Raw genomic sequence first — 18,935 nt, 5'->3', positions numbered from 1 at the left:
CCAGTAGCGGCTGCACCAAAATAAGGATGATGATGATGATGATGATGAAGAAAAAAACCAGAAAGAATAATTCAGGGCAGTCGTTTTCTAATTGTTTGGTTACTCAACCATTGATCAAGGAAAATTTCATATTTTAAAAATTGCAATCTATTCATTCTCAGAGTCTTTTCAGAGTGTTATATACCTGTTTCATCTACTTAAAAGAGAACATTCTTGTTACAGTCATTAACATAAACATGCCAATGTTGAACTCGAGTTTTAGTTACTGTTCATTAGCCTGAGTTGTGTTTTATTTTAATTTTTTTGTACTTGTTTGTGTACTGCAGGTTAAGCCAGTGCTCAATCCCGAACCATGCTACTAGGTTTCATCTTTTTTTAAGCTTTGTTTTTGAAGTAGAATCTCACTAATTGTGCGTAGGCTTTGTATCGAACTCATGCTCTTCCTGCCTTTATCTCCTGAGTAGCTGGGATTACAAGCATATCTTAAGCTCTATTGATTTTACCTATCCAAGTGCCTCAAAGAAAGGAATATTGTCCTCTGTTTTATGCAGAGTTTCAGAAGAAAACCATTCTCCCCAGTGAACCCTTGATTTTCAGAAGGTTAATAGTAAACTACATAGCCATGTTATAAAGGGATCTTTCATTTTAACTCTAAAAACTCCCTTCTATTAAATCCTGAATCCCACTTGATTTCACAGCTGTTCACCAGACCTCTTCTATCAGCATCAGCCCCTAACCATTACCTAGTTTCAGATTCCCTCAGTCAATGATAGAGGGAAGAGTTTTGAAAGAGTCCATGTAGTTTTCAAGGGAGACAGGATGGAGTCCTTACTGGTCAGAATTCTGATTATACACTACATCCATAGCATGAGTGAGTCACATGTCCAGAGGTTTATATTTTAATCCACTTGTAACTTCTTTATAACAGTGAATGGCATATTTTCACAAATTAGCTGTTTATTTTATCAATGATGCCAGGGATCATGCCAGTTGCTTTTTTGGTGGAAAAATGAGAAATCCTACTGTTGCCTTTTTTAGTGTGTGTGTGTGTGTGTGTGTGTGTGTGTGTGTGTGTGTGTGTGTGTGTGTGTGTGTGTGTGTGTGTGTGTGTGTGTGTGTGTGTGTGTATGCTTTGGATTAATACATAAATTGACTCAAAGTGGCACAATCCTTGTGGCTTAATGTAGTTTGTTTGTGGATGGATTATGTTACTGTTCTCTGAGCGCCATCTACTGTCAGTTTGAGCAACCATCACTACCAATTTTTAGTATATATAAAGTACACACCAATCATGGGTATTCATCAGAATAATAAAGAAAAGGTTTGTTTTTAAATTAGGTTTAGACTAAAATCCCACAACTATATCCTTTATAAAGGTAACACCATGATCATCCATATAGGGTCAATAGTCCATCCATGCTGTTGGTAAAATATATGATGCCTTTGCTTTCCTCCGAATAACTCTTCTTGCATTATCGATAATGCAGCAAACATCGATAGAAGAATCAGTAGGGGAAGATTTGTCACTTATTGAGTGCAATGGGTTGTAAGTGCTTAGGAATCATATCTTTCCTTCAGAGGGGCTCACCAAGTCAGCTGCTGGCACACCGGCACACTTAGTATTAGTATTATATTATTCTTATTTTGAACAGTCAAGTTTGAGATTCATATTTACCTCAGAAAACCTAGGAAAACAACAACAACAACACAGTAGAATACAAAGGTAAGGAGGTCCTTCCTCCAAGGAACCAGCCCTGCACTATAGATGTGTCCTGAGCACAGAGGACTAGCCTGGGGCTTCTTCCTTGGGGGTCACATTTCTATGGTGATGCCAGATGATATGCTTCTTGTAGTTATGGGGCTTGTGTACATGTTCCTTATCAGAGACCTGCTTAGCCCCTCCACTAGCTAAAGTAGAGCTCTGTGATCTCTCCACTCCCTGCTACTTCCTTGGAAGAGCTGGCACTTCCAGAAGGGTGTGGCTGGACACATAATCGAATGTAGTGAGTGGATTTCAAATTTTTTGTAACATCAAAGATATTCTAATTCAACATGTCAACTTATGAGTACAACGCATCTTGATCATGTATTTTTTTAATCTATGCTCTTCATTCTAATACAGACTTACGTACCATGAGGAAAAAAGTGTATGTACCACATACCAGGTACCATATCCTATGTACTATGAGGGAAGAAAGTGGTTCCTTAGTTCAACAGTTTTAGCTTCTGCCCTGAGACTGTGGCATTTGGCTTGTCCCATCTTTAGCACCACAAGCCCCTCCTCTCTGCAATTTTAAAAAAATTCATTGAGGCTTTGGGTTGTAGTTCTGTGGTAGAGTACTTGATCAGCATGCACGAACTCTTGAATTTGATCCGTAACACTAAAAAAAAAATAAACATAAAGTATAATCTTTTTTATTTTTCTCGCAACAACCTACCTGAATTCTGTGGTTCTGAGTCAGTAGCCTTTAAGCCGCTGTTCCTCAACTAGCTTTCTTGGAAACCAAGCCTAGAGAGGATTCCTTTACCTTGCATGGAGCATCAGGTCTGCTAGAAAGAGGAAATATTACTGAACTGGCTGGCTTTCCCTAGTGCCATGCACCTCCCCCTCTGGCAAATGGGCCTTGGGAGCCCAGAGCCTGGACTGTGTCCAGAACAGAGTGTGTCCTCATACCTTTGTCTCAACAGGAGCACCTTTGGGAGGCAGATCGTTCCAGCATGTTCCATGTCAAAAAGTGACAACATTTAGGAGCTATTGTTTGTTGTCATTTGTTATCTGCTGTTTTATTTTTGCCTCCTTATACCTCAAATGAACATACACGTTGGGGATGTTTTGTTTTTGTTTTTAGAAGTTTGGGAATGATGCCATCTCCCAGGATTCTTCTAGCTCAGCCCTGGAACGATTGGAAGGAGGTGGAGCAGGTAAGTCAGGCTATTGCTGTCACTCATTTGCTTTCTGGCTTCAGGAGTCATTTGCAATTAACAGAAGAAAAAAAAGGTGCGAGGAGAGGCAGAAGAGGCCTCAGTGTTGCATTTTCTCAACTCTCACTTAAAAATACCATATCCTAAAATAAATAAGCAAATACATACATACGATACTACATCCTTTTACCAGCTCTGGCACCTCCTGGGGAGACTTCTCCTATCCTTGTAGCCTTGTGCCTTGACAGGACACCTTTTCTCCATTCCCAAAGGGAGGAAATACTGATTAGTGAAGAAGGTGGAAGAGCATAGGAACATGGCAGATGGAGTTTTTGTTGTTGTTTTTTAAATAAGCCATACCTGACATCTGGAAGTTGGTTTTGTGTACTGCAAAAGAATAGTCTTCCCTTGAAATTTGAGTTTGCGTGAAATAAATTATCCATCATTTCTTTGACTTCTTAAGTATAATTAATGGGTGATATACTTGCAATGGAAACTGGGAAATGACTTGCAAATTACATGTTAGAAACTTGACTCTGCTGTTGGATGTACTTGTGCCTTTGTATAGTATAAAATCTATAGTATACAATCTTTCATGTTAGAATTCTGTAGTATACAATCTTTAGAGTTGGACTATAAATCACATTTACCAACTTGTTCTTGACAGCTATTTGGTTAAATTTAGGTAACAGAATAGATGCAGAATGTGATGTGATGTGTGGTGGTGTTCTCACCATTAAAAATGAGATTATGACTATCAACACAGCCCTCACTCAAAACTATTGCCAGAGTCTGGTTTGATAATTAGTCATCTAGAACTGAGGTCATCTTATTTAGTTTTATTTCTCCTTCTTGCTAGATTTGAGAACCTCTCTTCTTTTTGTGCACAATGAGGAAGTTGTGCACTGCTAAATATAAAACTTACCATCTTTAGAACACCCAGGGATCATCAGAAAAGTATCAGAAAGCTCATTACTTTTCTGTGAAGAACTTTAGTCTTTTACCAGTTCTAAAAAAAAAAAAAAACACTAAAATAATCCATATTTAAATGATTGGTCTCGCGATTTCATTTTTAAAAGTGTGATTTTCGTACCACTTTTATTCTAGTGCCTAAACTGCATCCTGGTCTCCCAGAGAACCGCTTTGGTTTGGGGACACCAGAGAAGAACACTAAAACAGAACCCAAAGTGGACATGGGCTCCAGGTCCCGGAATTCGTCCAGTACACCTACAAGCCCGAAGCCCCTTCTGCAGTCTCCCAAGCCCAGCCCAGCAGCAAGGCCCACCATTCCACAGAAACCAAGAACCATCTCCCGACCTGGTAAGGGTCTTGCTTGTCTGGGAGTCAGTTGGCAATCAGGATTGGTTTGATCTACGATTGGTCTTATGAGCAGCTGGTAAGCAGGATGTAGAGAGACCTCATAGGAAATCCACAGAAAGCTACAAAAATGGTAAAGACTGAAGGATTACCTTATTCAAGACCAAAGCCCACCACATATGAGAAGTGGAAACTCTGGAGATTCTCCTTGCATTCAAGACAACCAATTGGGTGGTAGGCAGGACAGGAAAATGAGCCCTGTGTCACATAGGCCCATATACAATGCCTGACTTGGCTTACTCAACTTCTCTCCAGGGTGTTCAAGCCTTTAAAAGGCCACAGTTTAAGAAAGCAACAGATGAGGAAAGCATAAGCTGTTATGTTATCACACTATGACATCCCAAATGTGTAGAACAGGGTTTGGCAAATTGTGGGCCTGTATTTTTAAATCAAGTTTGACCAGACACACCCACAGCATTTGTGTAGATGTTTCTAAAGTTCATTCATGGACTGTGACTAAGTAGAGTGATTGCCAAAGAGCTGTATGTCTGCAGATCCTAAGGTGTTTATTCTTTGGCCACTCACAAAAAGATGGATGATTGCTAATGTAGAAAAATCTAATGACAGAATGGGTGTGTGTGCACACACATGTGCATGGAACACATGTGTTGGTACAAGGGCTCTGTTGAGGGCTGTGTGTTGGCACTCAAGACCTTAAGCTCTCAATTTACTTTTTTTGCTCAAAGCAAGCCTCTGTAGCTCCACTTTTGGCTTTTTGCTAGTTACTCGGAAATAAGAGTCATGCACTTTTAAAACCAGGCTGGTTTTAAACCATGAGCCTCAGATCTCAGTCTCCTTAATAGTTAGAATAGCAGGTGTGAGCCACCATTGCCCAGCTAGGGTGTGGTTTTGGTTTTTTTTTTTTAAACTGTTGTTAGAATTTTCAATATTTACGGAAGTGGAATGGGTAAAATAATAAGCCCCACATTAACTGTTTGCCTCATCACTTTGTTTCCTCACAGAAAACAAACTAAAGACAACATGACTGAAGCATGGCTCACATGATAGAGCACTTGCTCAGCAAGCATGAGGGCTTCAGTTCAACCTCTAGTATTACCAGAGAAAGACTGACACACACAGACAGACATTAGTATTATCTTCCTAGATATTTCCTGAGGTATTTTTTTAGCCTAACATATTCTTCTTCATGTTTCCCATGACCAAAGGATTTTATGATGCTAAAACTTTGTTTCCAAATTATTCCCAAAGATTTCAATGTGTGTTTGTAGCTACATGTCAGTAAGTATGTTGTGACTCTTGCACTAGCTTTGACAACAGGAAAAGGCAATGTACTACAGTGTTACATATTTTAATACAAAATAGTCTTGTGTTTCAGACAGAAGGAACATGTGGCTCATTTATAGGCTAATCTTTAAATATCACTTTATTGAAATTGCTGTATCTGTCAAATAAGATAGGATCCTATCTGGGCCAATTTTAATCTTTTAGAATAATATTTTATTCTTTATTTTTGTGGGCATTAATTCCCTGAGCAGAAACAAAAAAAATTGGCCATAAAAATTCTATAATGCTTTTTTTTCCTTGTGAGTCATCTGTATGTAAAGATTCACTCGGCTTATGTGCTTGGAACAATTGATTCATGTGTTTGTGTTTTCATAGAAGACATCCCAGACTCTCCATCGGGCCCTAGTTCCCCTAAAGTTGCTCTTCTTCCACCTGTCCTGAAAAAAGTTCCCTCAGACAAAGAGAGAGATGGCCAGAATAGCCCCCAACCCAGTCCCAGGACATTTTCACAGGAAGGTAAGAACTTTTATTTCTGAGTTTGCTCTTCCCAAAGATAGTAATTTCAAAAGAAAGGAATGAATTCTGGTCCTAAAGAATATCTTGGCATTCAAATTAGCATCTCTTGGATGAAGGTTGAGGAACCAGAGTAATTCCTTAGTCTAGAAACTTAATTCAGCCTGCTGATGACATTGGATCTTAATGAAGAATTAAATGCATAGCAGAGACACCCAGCCCTAAGGACACACTTCTTTGCAGGAATAATCATAAGATGCTCTTGAATCAGCTCCCAGTGTGTCAGGAGCTCCTTAAACATGATTTTGTGACCTGTTTGACGCTATCTGCAGAATTTTAGGTACCAGTCGTTCCTGTCTGGGCTGGCTTTGAACCATGATCCTCAGATCTCAGCCTCTGGAGTAGCTAGGATTACAGGCATGAGCCACCAGTGCCCGGCTTCTCCCTATTCTTTTAAATGTACAGTTGACTTTCAGGTACTGGTTGTCCTTTGTAAAGTATAACATAAATGCTGTCTTTAAACTTCTCTACACCTTAAAAAAAAAATTCTAGAGCCACACAAATAGTCACATCACCCATGTCCAGATTGCTCTCATTTTGTTTGAAGTTCCTGGGTTTTATTTTAGTTATTTGTTAATGCTTCAGAATTCTTTGAATTCTTTCTGGTCTGACATCTTCCTACCTTGGCTTGTATTTATTATATTGGCCATAGTCTTATGTTGCAGCCTAGTTTTGTCTTTGTGGTTTTAGAGTCTATTAAGAAATAACGCTGGCTTTCTCTTCTCCCTTCTGCACATTCATTTGGTTGGTAAAAGCCTCACTCACCTACTGGCTATGAAAAAAGGGCAGGGGTAGAGGTGGGGCAGCGTCTGAAGCTGATAAAAGGCTTGTCAAAGAAACTAAAGGTATAAAAAGGTGGCTGGTAACTATAGATATTTCACATGGAAGAAATAAATACAGGGCTTGATATTACAGCCAAAGCTTTTAGAAGACTTGGCGTTAAGACAAGAATCTTCAGTGGTGATAAGTTAGCATGTCGAGAACCAGCGAGCATGCTCTGACAGCTTTCTCAACACACAGCCTCTCCCCCATTCCTACCACCCCCACCCTTCCCTCCCTTAAACACCCCCCCCCATCTCTCCTTTCTGTAACTGCTGACTTTGCACCTGTGTTTTCAGGGAAGCTTTGGAAATGCCTGAAAGAATTGAGTAGGGGGGTAGGTGGAGAAATTGGGAGGTACAAAGGGGTAGTAGTATAGTAAGGAGGAGGACTTTTCATCTTGTTAAGAGCAATTGAAATACTGAAGGGGTTACTCTCTCCCCCCCCCCCAAAAAAACTCTAAAGATTGAACAAAAAATCATTTTATGCACACATTTGGACAATGATGCTTTTAAAAATGTCTACAGATAATCAAAACAATGACTAGAGTAGTCTTGACAGTCTTGTGGATAAGATTGTGTGTCATAGAGCCTCCCTGGTTACAAAGAGCATGACATTGGATACCACTAGCAGACTTTTACCTACTGGGAAAAAGTAAATGTTCTTTCTTAAGGAGGTTAAAAGAATTTGGGGGATGGGGGAATACATGTTTGATTCCCCCTCCCATACCAGTAACAGATACTAGGAGACAGCTCATGCCCATCTTTCTAATTGGTTGGGACAACAGAGCAGTGGAATCCTTCACTTTCCCAGCTGGGATACAGAATAAAATAACCACAAGAGATTATGCTAATTATATTAGTTGGTTTTGAAATTGGACTAAAAATATCCATGAAATCTGAGAACAACTTCTGAATGTCCAAGGTGGTAAGATTGTAACTTTGGAGTTTATATCTCAGCTCATCTTCTACCATGGCCCAGAAATGGCAGCCAAGTGTGAGCCCTATTTTTCTCCCTAAAGACTGTTCCCGTTTTGCTCATTCCTGATTTCTTGTATATTATTCATGCTGGTTGCTTCATTTCCTTGTTCTGTGCCTCCCTTTGGACTAGCGTGCCCAACTAATTTCTGAAACAGGTAAATCACTGTGATTCTTCTGGATTATTCCATAGTGAATGTGATTTTTGTTAATCCATCGTGGAATCAAAATGGTAATAATGGGGTCTTTTTTGTTAGTATTTTTGGGGGCAGATTCAGAGCTCACCTCATTTTGCACGACATTTCCATAATGTTGGCTGTTGAATTCTGTAGATAATGGTCTATCTGCCCAGGATCAATACTTTTGAGTTCCTTGAATCCTAGGTTGGGTGGGTGAGCTGGTATTTAATTTGTAATATTAACACTTTTAATTTTAATGTAAACACATTGATGTATTTGCTACTACAAAGGGTAAAATGAGTACCTTTTCCTCAGTAGTGCAAAGAGGAGATTATTACAAAAGACATTCAGATCATGACAGTGGCAAGCCTTCCAGTAGAGGGAAAAGATCTTCAAAACTGTACTCCACCATTGCAGAAGAGGAAGTGAATGCATTTGGGCACAGGAAGTCACAGCCAACAAATGGTTAGAGCCTTTGATTATCATCCCTCACCGACCCAAAGCTTATGAACTGGCACTAACAAAAATGAACTTTAATTGAATAACTTCTATCATGGGACTGGGTCAGGGATTCATCATCTAGATGAGGTTTTATTTATTCAAAAAGCAACAGGATGGTCCTTTCATTGGGGGCAAGAAATACCGAGCCAATAATCTAAATTTAGATGTTACTATGAGGGAGGTTCAAGTTACCTTGGTAACTTGTCCATTTGAACTTTTGCCATCATAGAAGTTTATTTTTATATTTGGGGTCATATCTCCTATTTTCTTCCTTTATATCTTTTCTCTTTTTTAATGCATTAGATTAGAAATTCTTTTTATATTATTATTATTATTTATTTTTATTGTAAAGATGATGTACAGAAGGTACATAAGTTAGGTAATAAGTCAGGTTACATAAGTCAGGTAATAAGTACACTTTGTTAAACTAGATTAGAAATTCTTAATGCAATAGATTTTATTTCCTTAGAGTATTTTGACCTAAGGTGTCATTAACCTTAAACTATTGTAGGGAAAAAAATTCAATAAAAATAACCACTGACTGCCAATCTTGTGTCATATGGCTTTTCGATGGATTTTTATGACCTTTTAGTAACAAAGAAAAAAGTAGGAATTAACTTTTCCATCTTAAGGAACGATTTTTTTTTTAAAGCCCTTTCCTTAAAACTTCTATCTTCCATTTAGCCTTTTCAGTGAACTCTGTCATCATCTGTTCAAGTGGAATAATCACAGGAGATAAAAAGGAGACAGATTTCACTTCAGCTTTAACTTCCAATGGGAAATGTCTTATCCATGACAAAAGAACTCCTTAATCTCCCTGGTCACTAACTTTTTATAAATATGACTTGAAAAATCATTGAAAGGAAATCTTATTATAAAAGAAGAATATTCTGATATATCAGATTTCCTTAACAAACTTCTGCCCTAGGTGTGAACATACAATGGGTGCCAAGGGTAAATGACCTACACTGCCTCTTAAGAAACTATTCTACAATACAAGTTGGTAATAGAAATAACTTGTTTTTATTGCAAAAGGACTTTAGTATGAGCACTTTATTATGTATAATAAACTTCTTGTGCTCTAACTCAGCTTCTAGCTCAATGGGTGTAATACTTCACATGGGAACTTTTGTCTTGGAGAATTTTAATTCACATATTTTAATTAATTGATTTATCTTTTAAAGCAGACAGAGCAAGTTTATTGAATTTGAAAAGAAAGCTGTAAAAGGAGTAGGGAGAGTGTCTGTTCAGAGAAGGCTCCTAAAGAGGAATCCCCTTGATTCAGTGTTTTTTGTTTTTTCTTTTTTTTTCTTTTTTGTTGTTGTCAGTTGTAGGACCTGAACTTTGGGCCTGGGCGCTGTCCCTCAGCTCTTCAGCTCAAGGCTAATGCTCTACTGCTTGAGTCACAGCACCACTTCCAGCTTTTTCTGCTTATGTGGTACTGAGGAATCGAACGTAGGGCCTCATGCATGCAAGTCAAGCACTCTACCACTGAGCCACCTTCCCAGCCCCTTGATTCCAATTTTTAAACCAAAAAGTATCTACTGACTCATCATCCATCAACTATATTTGGAGTCTAGCCCCTGGGTCAGTACTCTGGGATGAGTCATACCCTCTTCCTTGGCTGGTGTTGACACAGGGTGGAGTTAAGGACACTACCCAGAGCATAAAACAAATGTAAAGAGAAAAGAACATTCTGTTTGGACCAGGCAGCATCTGCCCTAGATGATATCAACTATACTCGTCCTTTTTTCTTTTTTTGTAGTACTAGGCTACATCTGAGCTAAATCCCAACTGTTCCTTCATTTAAAAATGATTTCCTGTACAGGTGCATTTATAAATATACAGTTGTAATAATTCTTTTGTTTACAATCAAAATTTTTTGTGACATTGCCAGGAAAATCTTTAGTAGTTTCAGCCATAGAAAAGTTACATAACTGAACACCTAAGACACTTATTTTGTGAAAAGTTCTTTTTGAGAACGTATTAAGTCACAATTTCTTTCTCTATATTGTCTTTTTCATTAAAGATATCTGAGATTACATAGATGTTTCTAGATCCTGGAAATTTACCCTTGAGCATTTGTACCTGTTGACTTAAATCATTTATTAACACAGTATTTTTTTTCCCAGTCATGAAGGACTTGAACTTAGGGCCTATCCACTGTCCTTGGGCTCTTTTGCTCAAGACTAATGCTGTACCACTTTGAGACACAGTTCCACTTCCAGTTTTTTGATGGTTAATTGGAGATGAGTTTCCTGGACTTTCCTGCCTGGGCTGGCTTTGGTTGGTATTCCTCAGATCTCAGTCTCCTATGTAGCTATGATTACAGGTGTGAGTCATCACAATGCAATGTTCCTCCTTCAACAAAAACTAAAAGCACTTTCTACATGTGGAAAGACCACCCCTGGTGTCTCATTAATCATCCAGTAAGGCTTTGAGTCACAGTGGGTAAATGGCAGAAATAAGCCAAATCATTTTTTAAAAAGCAACCAGAAGAAATTCTGTGCTAGCTTAGATTTTTTTTCCATGACCTCATTAGCTGAAAATTCTCTTTGTGATGGGCTAGATAAAATCCTAATGAAATTAAATAGGACCATCTTGTATTAGCTTTTCTGCTTTGATTCTTAAAATAGACACAAAAGTAATTTTTATAAGGAGCTTCAATTAAAGTCATTTTATGTCTAATATCGTAATTTTGTTTTGTTAGTGCCGATTCCTAGCACTTGACCTCCTTCATCTTTGAGAACTGCATAGCAGTCTGCTTTTTGAGTGTTCCTGATTTGTTTTTTAAAAAAAAAAAAAAGCCAGGACAACTAATAAAGCCATGATTATCTACTTTTCCTTAAGTCTTTGAAGAACAGTTTTGCTTACACCAAGCATCTCTCTTAATTTCCTAAATCATGTATTTATGAAACCAACAGAGGCTATTGTTCTCAAAGCATGCTGCATATTTTTATCATGATTGTTATGTTTTGATTATATGGCTATTTTAATATTGATTTGACAGGTAAAATGCTTATTACTAGAAATATTTGCAACTGTGTCTTGAATTCCATTTATTTCCCCTCTATATTTAATCGCAAGCTGTGTTATTTATATTAGCATATAATCCTATTTTCTTGAAGAAAATAGTTGCTTTTTTGGCTTTGTATGTTGCAATGGATCATATTCGTACAGGGCATCTGATTCTGAAAGTCAGAATCAGATATGACTTTCTTGCGTCTTCTGTATTCAGCCTACAGCCAACAAATTCTTGGCTGTGGCTTGCAGTCTGTAAGCTAGTGATCTATTCATTCTTTTACCATATCCAAGTTACATTTCCATTAGAAGAATTCTTCAAGACAAATTTGGAAATTGTTTGGTATCTTTGGTTCTTGCTGGAAAGAATTAAACATTAGGGCCAACCACAACTGATTATTCTGATTCTGATAAGGCTTTTCTTCCATAAAATACAGATCTCAGCTGAGCTAACAGTGAAGAAATCTCAAAGTTTCATGTGAATCTCTGAGTTTATATGCATATTTCAGAATGTTTTTAATTAGCACATATACATATGCAAAATCAAATCAGCATCAAGAGCACAGACTTCAGGTTTGAGCCTCTCTGCAATAATTATCGCCATGATAGACAGGATGTGAATATGCAAGCAAGTGTTTGTGTTGAATAAATTACTAGTTCATTTACTTGAGCACTTTTGATCAATTAATGGTTTGTGGAATGGTAATAAGTATGTGTGGGGACACATATACAGACACACTCAACATTTTTAACTGCATGAAAATTTGTGTTGAAGAGGTATAAGAAAAACATTCTGATTTTTTAAAAACTCAAATCAAGCTGCTTAATCAAAATGCCTAAGAGAAGGTTTGTCTGAATTAGTAAAGATGTGCAAATTGTTTTAATATTTTAAAAATAAATTTTGGAGCTTTAAGTTGCAAGCAGGCAAAATCTATTGAATCTCTCTCTCTCTCTTCTCTCTCTCTCTCTCTCTCTCTCTCTCTCTCTCTCTCTCTCTCTCTCTCTCTCTCTCTCTCTCTCTCTCTGTCTTTCTTTTGGTCGTCATGGAGCTTGAACTCAGGGCCTGGGCCCCATTCCTGAGCTCTTTCTGCTCAAGGCTAACACTCTACCACTTTGAGCCATAGCTCTACTTCCTTGAGACCATCTCTTAATGATAGCCTAACCAAACCTACTTCTGTATATTTTTAATAACATTTTAATTATGTACACTCTACTAGATGCTCCGTAAGGGCTGGAAAATAAACTTGACAAAGAACATTCCTCCTACAAACCTGTTTGCACTAGGGATCTGGGCTAATGAGTCTAGACCTAAAGGCTGCGTACCTGAGTTTCCAGATTTACCAAGCATCAGTGGATTCCTGCTTCACTGTGCTTCAGATTTTCCTTCTGTGGACGGTGCCTGCCGATACCATTAAGGACATGTTAGCCTGGTCCTGAAGTCACTTTACATGCATCATAGTTGATAAAAGTTAAGCATTGAAGATAAGTATACTTAGAATAATTTCCCCTTTTTCCTTGTAGTATTGGGTATTTAACTTCGGACCTCACACATTCTAGGCTACCACTGAACGATACCCAGCTCCAGGATGAAATTTAAAGTGTCCCCACCATAGTAATGGTTTGACAGCCCTCTTGAAATAATGTGTTCTTTTCCACTCTCGTAATGTGTTGGATAAATTGTAGGTTTTGACTTCCATGACTAATATTCGCTCTTTGTCACCAAATCTGTATACTCCCCACCTCTGCTATCTCCCCAAACCCATCCTGGAAGACTCGGAAGCCAGTGTCCCTGACTTGAAGTATGATCTGCTTTTTGCTAAAAGATTCCTGTATTGTTTTTACATGAATTTTACTCTTGTTATATTTCAGATTATTATCTTTGAGATAAACAGTTTTGGTTTCATGAATTTAGAAAATACTTCTTTTTTTTTGCCAGTACCAGCATTTGAATTCAGGATTTTTGCTTGCTCCACTTGTTTGCTCAAAGCTGGTATTCTACCATTTGTGCTAATGCCTCCAGCCAGCATTTTGCTAGTTAATTGGAGATTAGGTCTCTCAGGCTTTTCTATCAAGGCTGGCTTTGAACCTTGATCGTTTGGATCTCTATGTCCTTTGTAACTTGAATTTCTGGCATGAGCCACTAGCACCTAGCTAGAAAATATTTTTTCTGTCTTATCATATAACATGAATTGGCTTTGAGATTACCTGAAAGCCAATATTGGAATTATTTTACTGTATGGATTAGAAAAAGTATATTTGCTCAGACGACACATAAACAATGTACCACCATATTTCTTTTTTCCCTTTGAGCCTGTAGTTGGAAATTTATTTTTTAGTACTTTGGTAAGGAGCAAAATCTTATGGTTTATAATAAAATGACAAGCTTATTGCAAATATCATAAGTCATGTTCTATTTTGAGGTTGAATTTATTCCAAGTATCTTTTTTTTTTTTTTGGGGGGGGGGGGAGTCTGGTCGTGGGGCCTGAACTCTGGGCCTGGGCATTGTCACTCAGCCCTTCAGCTCAAGGTTAGCACTTGAGCCACAACACCACTTCTGGCTTTTTTCTTTTTGCTTATGTGGTGCTGAGGAATTGAACCCAGGGCCTCCTGCATGCAAGGCAAGCGCTCTACCACTGAGCCACCTTCCCAGCCCTATTCCAAATATCTTCAAGATGAAGATACTATAAATCCTCGGTCACCTTGTTCTTAGTATAAGCTGAATTTGAGAGCTTTTTTCAGGTGAATATCAAGTTGGGGTTCTTTATATATGAATATCAAATTAGTTTAGTGATAAAGTATGAAGTATTTACAATTTTCTTTCCTTTCTGCCTGCCTGTCTGCCTGCCTTCCTGCCTTCCTGCCTGCCTGCCTGCCTGCCTTCTTTCTTTCTTTCTTTCTTTCTTTCTTTCTTTCTTTCTTTCTTTCTTTCTTTCTTTCTTTCTTTCTTTCTTTCTTTCTTCCTTTCCTTCTTTCTTTCTTTCTTTCTTTCTTTCGTTCTTTCTTTCTTTCTTTCTTTCTTTCGTTCTTTCTTTCGTTCTTTCTTTCTTTCTTTTTTGGTTGGTTGTGGGGATTGAACTGAGTGTCTGGGCACTGTTCCTGAGGTCTTTTTGCTCAAGGCTAGCTCTCTACCCTTTGAGCCATAGCTCCACTTACTGTTTTCTGGTGGTTAATTGGTAAGCGTCTCATGGACTTTGCTTCCTGGGCTGGCTTTGAACCACGATCCTCAGATCTCACTCTCCTGAGTAGCTAGGATTGCAGGCATGAGCCACCAGCCCCTGGCTGTGTTTGATGGACCAGTCGACCTATATGTACAATTTTTCTCCCAATACAAGCTTAAAAAGTAAGAATCTGTACAATTTAAAAATGTACAAAAAATTTAAAAAAAATCTGGCCAGGTACTGGTAACTCACACCTGAAATCATAGCTGCTCAGGAAGCTAAGATCTGAAGATCCCAGTTCAAAGCCTGCCTAGGAAGAAAATGTCTGTGAGAGCCTTATCTCCAATTAACCAGAAAAAAGCCAGAAACAGAGGTGTGGCTCAAGTGGTAGAGTCAGCCTTGAGCAAAAAAAACAAGTAAGAGAGGCCCAGATTTGGTACCTATACCCTCATATGGGTACCACTCTACACTGATAATGTTCCCAAAGATATTGGACAAAAAAATAAGCAACAAAAAAATGGAGAGTGGTTTGAGACAGGGTCCTGAAATGTAGCCCAAGCTGGTTTTATAAATGCAGTCTTTCTGCCTCCATTTGCCAGTTGCTGGGATTACAAAACTGTGCCACCACATCTGGCTCAAAAATTTTAAATTACATGTTTTCCTTTCAAAATTTCACAAGATTTTTAAAAAAAGTCTGTGTTTTTGTTGTTTACAGTCTAGAATCTGGTTGTGACAACAGAATTGGCAACAGAAGTACTGTAGTATGTTTATATTTTCATTATTGGATATAATGAGCTTTTGTTTCCTGAAATCATCTTTGTTGAGTTGGACATTTACATAATCAGCTCCTGGCACGATGAATTATTTAGCAAAATGTAAAAATCAAAATAATTAGAAGCATCAAATGAAACCTGTAGCTTTTTTTAGAACTGAAATATAATGTTTCTGGTTGGACTATTTTAATGAGGCAATTGTACTCTTCTTTCAAGCTGCTTTATAAATGACACAGATTTGGGATATTTTAGCTCATGTTGTGTCTATACAATGGACATGTGAGTAATATTTAATAACTCTTAATAGTATCTTGGAATTTAACATCTAAATAAACCATTCCCAAGGCATAACAGCAGTGAAGCCACAATCTAGTTGGAATTTTTTTTAAGGGCTTTAGAGAGACAGATTATACTTAGAATCCTGGTTCCAAGTTTTAAAGAACCTATCTTACAGGGTTATTATGAGGAGGAGTGTTAATGAAACAATTGTGCCTGGCATTTAATAAAAGCTCAGTTCCTGTAATGGTTCTCCTGCTGTCCATTTATAAAGTCACAATGAATTCTTCATATGTGTCCATACTCCCAACAGGCAGTAATTGTAATCCTTTTACCTGAGGATTGAATGTATCACGGGCAGTATTTGTGTTCACAGACATTATTTTAAAGACTGTGAAAAGTATTCATTTGCTTGAGAGTAAAGATGAGACATTAAGACTTGAAAGCTGAGACACAGAATGGTCTAACAAAAATTCCTGGGACCTTTACTGATATCCTCCCAGCCAAGGCAGAGATAACCAGCCCTAAACTATTTGCAGAAGATATCAAATGGGAATCTTTCCAGCCAGCACTTCCCAAAGGCTATGCCTGCTCCCTGGGCCACCTGAAGGGGGCAGCTGTGATTGAGGAGGTCACCTGGTACAGAACAGTCTCACCTTGGTGTGTCTCTCCTTCCTGTGTCTCTCTGCTTTGCCACCATCCTTGCCTTTGGGGTCCTCATCTCAGATTCTCAATCACATCTATGAGAGGTTCACCCTGTCATAGATTGGTTTTTGTTTTGTTATGTTTTGGTTTTTGGTATGTTTTTGCCTGTTACATTTGTGGTTTTGTTGGTTTGTTCTAAAATTGTAGTATCTAAATGTAATAAACAAGTTTGTTTCTGATGAAGTTCATCCCAACTGCTACCCTCCTCCTCACTTCTTAGGGCTCCTGTACACACCCCATTGTTAGCCAGGCCATTAGTATTGCTTTGTCAATAATCTGTCAATGCCTTTGATTTCAGTTTCAAGGAGAAGCTGGGGCCAGCAGGCCCAAGAGAATCAAGAAAAAAAGCAACGCTCCTCCAGTAGAGATGGGCCCCCAGGCAGCAGGTCTAGTGACTCCGGAGAAGAGACTGAAAAAGAGTTTATTTTTGTGTAAAAGTCACCCAAGCAGAAGTCTTCCTGGGTAGGGTGATTTTGTCAGCCTTCAGAGAGGAACCAAGGGCAACACCTCTTCCCTTCTCTTGGTGCTTTATTCTGTTCTCTTTTTTTCTTCCTTCTTTTTTCTTTCCTTTTTTTTTTTAAGTGTAAAAACAGATCAATTTCTTGATTATCAAAGCACTTTTTTTTTTTGCCTTTCCCCTAATTCTTGGCATTTGAATTCTCAATATTATTCCTATGCCCTCAATGAAAGCCAGCAATTATACCATGGGCCCTACTTGAATTTCTCTGAGGCAGCTACAAACTGCCCTGCAAGATGAATTTTCAGAGGTTAACAAAGTAACTGGATCCACAGTCACACAAGTAACTTCATCCAGTAGACCATAGGGGTACTGCTGAATGCACTTGTGTCAAATCTGCACATAATTCAATATAGCAATTTATTCTTGATGTACGCAATTGCACATTGTAATTATATTAACAGAGCACACTAATAAATAATTTGTATAAATTATATATATTAGATCTTGGGTATGATTTTTTTACATTATCCCATGGAGAACTTCTTTCCTCCTGATATGGAATTGTATATTAAAAGCTTGGTTGGTGACCTTCACATACCATCAACAATCACAGCTTAAGAACAGAGTGAGATAGGCCAATGGCTTATTTTACCATGTGCCCAGATTAGTGTATATACCCGATTGAAATGAGGTTTTATGAATATCCATGTTTTTGAAGGCCTTTAATGTCTGTCTGCATAATAGCTTTTAATGTGTGATTTTAAGAGAGAAATACTTTGACACCTGTAAAATATTAAAATACAGTTCTTTATAAGACATTTCACAAATATTCACTTACATTACAGGCTGAAGGTATTTTATTCATATGTATTATATTTATACCAATAAAATGATTTTACAAGTGGAATTTTTTTACCTTCTCTGGTTTTTTTAAAGTTAGGATTGGCTTATGTTGGTGACTTGAAATTTGTTTCTAAGATCTAAAATAATTACCATTCTTAGACCTGGGAAACATCTGCAAAATACATATAATTTGCTAATTCTTATGCATGCTCTTAATTCTCAAGGGAAAAATGATAAAATTTACTACATGAGCATAAAATTCTGACCGTGATCTAAATCCCACTGCACAAATTAAGAACAAAGAAAAGATGCAGGCAGAGTAAAGAAGCTGATTAGAAGAGTTGCAAGCCCTATGGTCCTGTGTTGCAAAGGAGAATCACAGAAGAGGGAGCTTATGGGACCTGACACTGTCCCTTACCATCCTCCCCCCACCATCTTCTGGTGTCTGGCATGTTCATAAGTGCCAGTAAATGGAACACTGGACAGCGACATGCTGTCGCCACATGATTTTATGATGGCAGACAGAGACAAAATCATTTCCTCCAACTGTGGCTCTGCTGTGGTTAAACACTGGTAGGCTTAGACACCTCTAAAGATTGTCAAAGTGGGATACACGTAAGGCAGGGATGGGTGTGGTGCCCTAAAGAGCTAAGAAAATGTGAGAGGCAGACTCATGCCTCAACTAAGTGTGGTGATCAGACTCATGTCAGTTGTGCTCCATGAAGGACATTAGTTAGCATTGTGACTCAAGACACCTCAGAGGAAGTGACATTTATGCAAAGCCTTGAAGTAATGCCATCAGAAATACAGTGGCCCTGTCTTATTCTTATTCTCCCTCTGTTAGCCAGAGGGAGATGCAGAGCAATCAAGCCCATGTTTACTTAGAATTCTGCATGGTTTAAAAAGCCCACTTGCTTTCAATTCTACCCTCTTCTTTTTGAGTTTCAGCATGTGTTCTGTCCTTTTTTATTTTTTACTGTTATTATATAGGTGCTACTTTTATATAGAAGCTGTTCTTAAAAGCAGGAAAAGGTCAGTGAATAACCTCATTGGTTTCCTACACAGCTTGTCATGCAGTGGGAACGATGGAATATTTTAACCAATA

At 38.1% G+C, this 18,935-nt stretch overlaps 1 protein-coding gene across 3 annotated transcripts in view; it reads left to right on the top strand.

Moving 5' to 3' along the window:
- Carmil1 (capping protein regulator and myosin 1 linker 1) overlaps positions 1-18,032 on the top strand; it is a 286,802-nt gene extending 268,770 nt beyond the window's left edge. Inside the window, exons 34-38 of one of the 3 annotated variants that reach the window (XM_042683832.1) lie at positions 2,850-2,922; positions 4,030-4,242; positions 5,920-6,060; positions 8,411-8,557; positions 16,826-18,032. In XM_042683832.1, coding sequence (XP_042539766.1) covers positions 2,850-2,922; positions 4,030-4,242; positions 5,920-6,060; positions 8,411-8,557; positions 16,826-16,962 — 711 coding nt within the window. In that variant the 3' untranslated portion in view covers positions 16,963-18,032. Of the gene's footprint in view, positions 1-2,849; positions 2,923-4,029; positions 4,243-5,919; positions 6,061-8,407; positions 8,558-16,825 lie in introns of all 3 variants that reach the window. The other 2 variants (XM_042683831.1, XM_042683833.1) reach the window with 2 other exon arrangements.
- Positions 18,033-18,935: the final 903 nt, after the last annotated feature.

This window comes from Dipodomys spectabilis, unplaced genomic scaffold (assembly GCF_019054845.1).
Source record: "Dipodomys spectabilis isolate Male_0828 unplaced genomic scaffold, ASM1905484v1 ptg000085l, whole genome shotgun sequence".
In the NCBI taxonomy this organism is placed as follows: domain Eukaryota; kingdom Metazoa; phylum Chordata; class Mammalia; order Rodentia; family Heteromyidae; genus Dipodomys; species Dipodomys spectabilis.
The sequence above is the reverse complement of the archived record's forward strand: the minus strand, read 5'-3'. Positions and strand labels throughout refer to the sequence as shown.